General features: G+C 42.8%; 1 protein-coding gene across 1 annotated transcript; it reads right to left on the bottom strand.

Moving 5' to 3' along the window:
- Positions 1–290: 290 nt before the first annotated feature.
- Positions 291–1875, bottom strand: LOC147440830 (actin-85C-like). Its single transcript, XM_086483596.1, has 5 exons — positions 1738–1875; positions 767–1051; positions 658–694; positions 463–517; positions 291–345 (listed from the first exon to the last, which is right to left on the bottom strand). The coding sequence occupies exons 1-5, from the start codon at positions 1873–1875 to the stop codon at positions 291–293; spliced, it is 570 nt and encodes a 189-aa protein (XP_086339722.1).
- Positions 1876–4121: the final 2246 nt, after the last annotated feature.

Raw genomic sequence — 4121 nt, 5'->3', positions numbered from 1 at the left:
AAACACGTCCTCGACAAGACAAACGTGAAAATTGAAGCTTAAAACCATGGAGGTTGTCCTTTCACAATGTTGGCGATCATATCATTGTACAATCATGTTTTGTATCCATTATAAGCAACAAGTGTAATGGGCACGTCTAGTACTTTTGACCTCAATTGGAGTCAAATCTTTCTCGTAGTCGAGGACTACATACGCCAGCTTCTCCTTTATGTCCCGCACGATCTCCCGTTCTGTTGTCGTTGTTGTAAAGGAGTAGACTGTCTTTGTCAAAATCTTCATCAGTGCGTCTATTAGGTTCCTTCCCGCCAAGTCCACAGCCGCATGATTGCATGCAGAAGGGCATAGCTTCATGGATGGACATGCATTTACATAGATCTTTGTGTGTATGTGTGTGTGTGTGTGTGTGTGTGTGTGTGTGTGTGTGGAGACATGTATTTCAAAAGAAAGTGTGTAGAGGCATACCCTTCATAGATGGGCACTGCATGGGTCACCCCGTCTCCAGAGTCCAGCACAATTCCTGGTTACACATATAGAACATTCAGTAAATGGTAATGCCATATGCATTAGAAGCCAGTGCAACAATCTTATTTTTGAAATTAACATCTGATTCATGTTTGTATGCTAAAACCATGGAGGAAATTGGGAGAGAGAGATTACCTGTAGTACGTCTTCTCGCATAGAGAGAAAAGACTACCTAGATTGCAACATACATGGCCGGAACATAGAAAGTCTCGAGCATGATTTGTGTCATCTTCTTACGATTCACCTTTGGATTAAGGGGAGCTTCTGTGAGGAGGACAAGGTGCTCCTCCGGTGCTACAATTAGCTCATTAAATAAAGCGTGGTGCCACAATTGTTTCATATCATCCCAGTTTGTAACAATGCGGTGGTAAATTGGGTACTTGAGTGTCACAATACCTCTCTTGGATTGTGCCTCATCCCCCACATAAGCATCCTTTTGCCCCAAGCCGACCATTATACCGGCATGTCTTAGCCTCCCCACAATGCTCAGAAACACTGCTCTTGGTGCATCATCCCTCGCAAATCCATCCTGCACATGCACATGTCATCCACAACACTAATTCTTTTGAATCTTGTTTTTCTAGACTGCAAAGAGATGTTGGTCCATTGCATTCAGCGATCTACAAAGTCGGGATTGATCTCTGCGTCCATCTGCATTCAGTGTCTGGTATTTTTGACCTCAGCGTCATTTGCATTCGATGTGTAAAGTTGTTAGGACATTGATTTTCTTTTGGACGAGTTTTCATGAAAGCACGCGTGCGCGGGCGCGCGCGCACGCACGCACACACACACACACACACACACACACACACACACACACACACACACACACACACACACACACACACACACACACACACACACACACACATGCAAGACAGGAAACCACATGTGCCATATAAAATCCTGCACTCTTTGTATGAACTTGCAGTGCTAGGCCTGTACTTGTATGAACTTGTGCATGTGTTAGGTGTTTGGGTGTTGATTCCAGCTTTTTGAACACGCACGCTCCTTGATGAACGATGTAGCATGTCTTTGCATTTCCATGCATAGAGAATCACATCCGCAGAGGATGGGCCGGGGGTGGGGTTTGTGTGATCATGTTCTGCAGCCGTTATAAGAAGCAAGGTAATGGGCATGCATAGGGAATCACATCTCCAGAGGATGTGGGTGGGGTTTGTGTTGTCGACAACGTCAGCTCCCCCCGTTTATCACCTCGCCATCATGCCGTGTAGCAGGAGCCTTGGTCTCGTCATTTGTACGGCACCAACTCCTCAGCCCATGCCTTGCCAAAAACGACTCGTCCTGCAGGCTGGCCTTGACCTGCGATCCCTTCTTCCGGACCCCAAGCATTACCCCAGCGGCCCTCCCCCCTCTAGTTAAGATGTCACCTAGCCTCTGTCTCCTGCTCACCTTCAAGGCTCTTCCACCTCGTCACGTCTCTCCGCAATCTGCTTATGAAGGTGCTTTTCTCTCTGCCCTGCTTAGCGGCTCTCTGATGCCCCAGTTGACGTGTCCCCACCCTCGTCCGCTCCTGCTCGCCAAATTCTCTTCCCTTAACTAGCACTGTCTGCTTTTTTTTTATTGGCCCTCGCGTGCTCTTGCTTTATCTCCTGTCGCCGGCGCACTTGGGTGCTAATTGACGACCCCTGCACCACCACTACCTCTTTCCTCTACTGTTCAAAGGCAACCTGTGCAGCCCGACTCATTCTGCTCTCAACCCTCCTCCTCCTCTTTCTGACAGCCCTCCCGTCTTCGTTGTGCGGTCACACATGCCTGCTTGTCATCCTCTTACTAGCTCAATGACGTTTTCTGCTGCCTGTCAATCCCTGCGCTAAGTGTAACGGGAGTAGCTACCCGACCTCTAGTTGCTAGCATCACCACCCTGCCAACAACTATCTCCAATGTCTGCTCTAGCTGCTAGCATGTTCAAGAGCTCACAATCCGTTCGCGCGCGCGGACGGTTTGCGAGCTCTGCTAGGGATCTCACGTTTCCTCTCATTGACACGACTATCAATTTGTTCTCAAAAAAGTTACCAGAATAGCCTTAAAATATTGACATTTTGTAGGGGAGTCTCACATTTTCTCTGACTGTGTCGATAAAAGTAACCAAAATACTCTAAAAAATTGAAGATTGGGTAGGAAAAGAGCTCACAGTCTGTCTGTGCGCACGCGGATGGATTGCGAGCTGTCAACGATGCACGGAGTCAAAAACTCAGATGACAAAATTATGAGACTGATTGCAAGAAGCCCAACCGAAACATATTTTTCTAATGTTTGGAGACTTATTGCAAAGGAAAATTCCTGAAATACCCCTTAAATTCCAAACCTTCTCACAATACCCCTTGTATTTTTCCAAAATTTCCCAAAAAGACTCCTTAAAAATTTCTAGCTCTCAACCGAAGATGACAAAACTATGGCTTTTGATGGAGTTGTGGACTCTCAAGCTAAAATGGATTATTCTGAGTAGACAATTTATATAAATATGAAACTTAAGGATGGATCTCTACTATCAAAAAGACACAAAATTTGGAGCAATGCATTAAAATTGATAAAAAGTATTTTGATAACTTTTAAATTTTGAGCGATATTTTGGGAAGTTTCGTGTTTATCTTAACCATTTTGGTCCCATAATTTTGGAAGAAGAGTTTTTTACTCAGTATGTCATTGAGAGATGAAAGATCGTCCGCACAACTCTACACAATCTTCAATTTTGAGCTTGATACGGTAGATAATGATTTTACCAAATTTAGCACAATCCTCATATATTTTTGACCTTGGAAACCTTGAGGAAAGGGGTTGATACTTGTCAGTGGGAATATTTGAAATTGGATAGTTGTGGAAGAACCAATTGAGTATGGCATTGGTACTACACAACACATATATAAAAGAATCTGATAGCAGAATAGCAAAGAATCTAGCACCGCAATGGTAAGATTGAAAGTACCCCTAAACAAGTAGCCAATGATACAAAGATACCTAGCTAGAAAACTTTTGTTGCAATCAAAACCTTCAGTACTACACCTTGATTTATAATCTTATAATAAGGATCCAGTCTGTGAACTCTGTTTCTATGAACTCTTAAATTGTCCCGTCTTGTTTGTGAGCTCTTCCTATATGAAGATCTGGAAGCCAAATTGTTTTGACCTAGATCTTAAAAACCAACCTTTGAGCTCAACACTTACCAGTTACATCACTGAAACATTAAAAATGTTATTCTTCTATAAGCTTCTAGACTATCTACATTCAAGCCATTGGCCTGTGAGCTATTGTTGTATGAATATTTAAAAGCCAAGGCTTCACATACCAGGAGCAAAGTTTGGAATACCATTCTTTTAAGTTCAATACTTGTGCTTTATATTTCTTGGGTCTCTTGGGATTGTTTCTACAATGTAAAATTTGTTCTTTTTTTTATAGTGCTTGTTATACGGAGACTTTATGGCCAAATTAAATGGTGCCTACACAATAAATAATTTTGAGTTAGTCTTGAGGAGCATGTCTTCACTTAATCAAAACAATTTACACACTTCAAAATTTATGATTTATAATTTTTTATAAGATTCTAAGATGGGTCTATTAAAGTGTCTCTCTAGTTTCCT

This window comes from Adiantum capillus-veneris, chromosome 15 (genome assembly GCF_014529385.1).
Source record: "Adiantum capillus-veneris isolate H3 chromosome 15, ASM1452938v2, whole genome shotgun sequence".
NCBI lineage: Eukaryota > Viridiplantae > Streptophyta > Polypodiopsida > Polypodiales > Pteridaceae > Adiantum > Adiantum capillus-veneris.
This window is presented reverse-complemented; position numbering and strand designations above follow the sequence as displayed.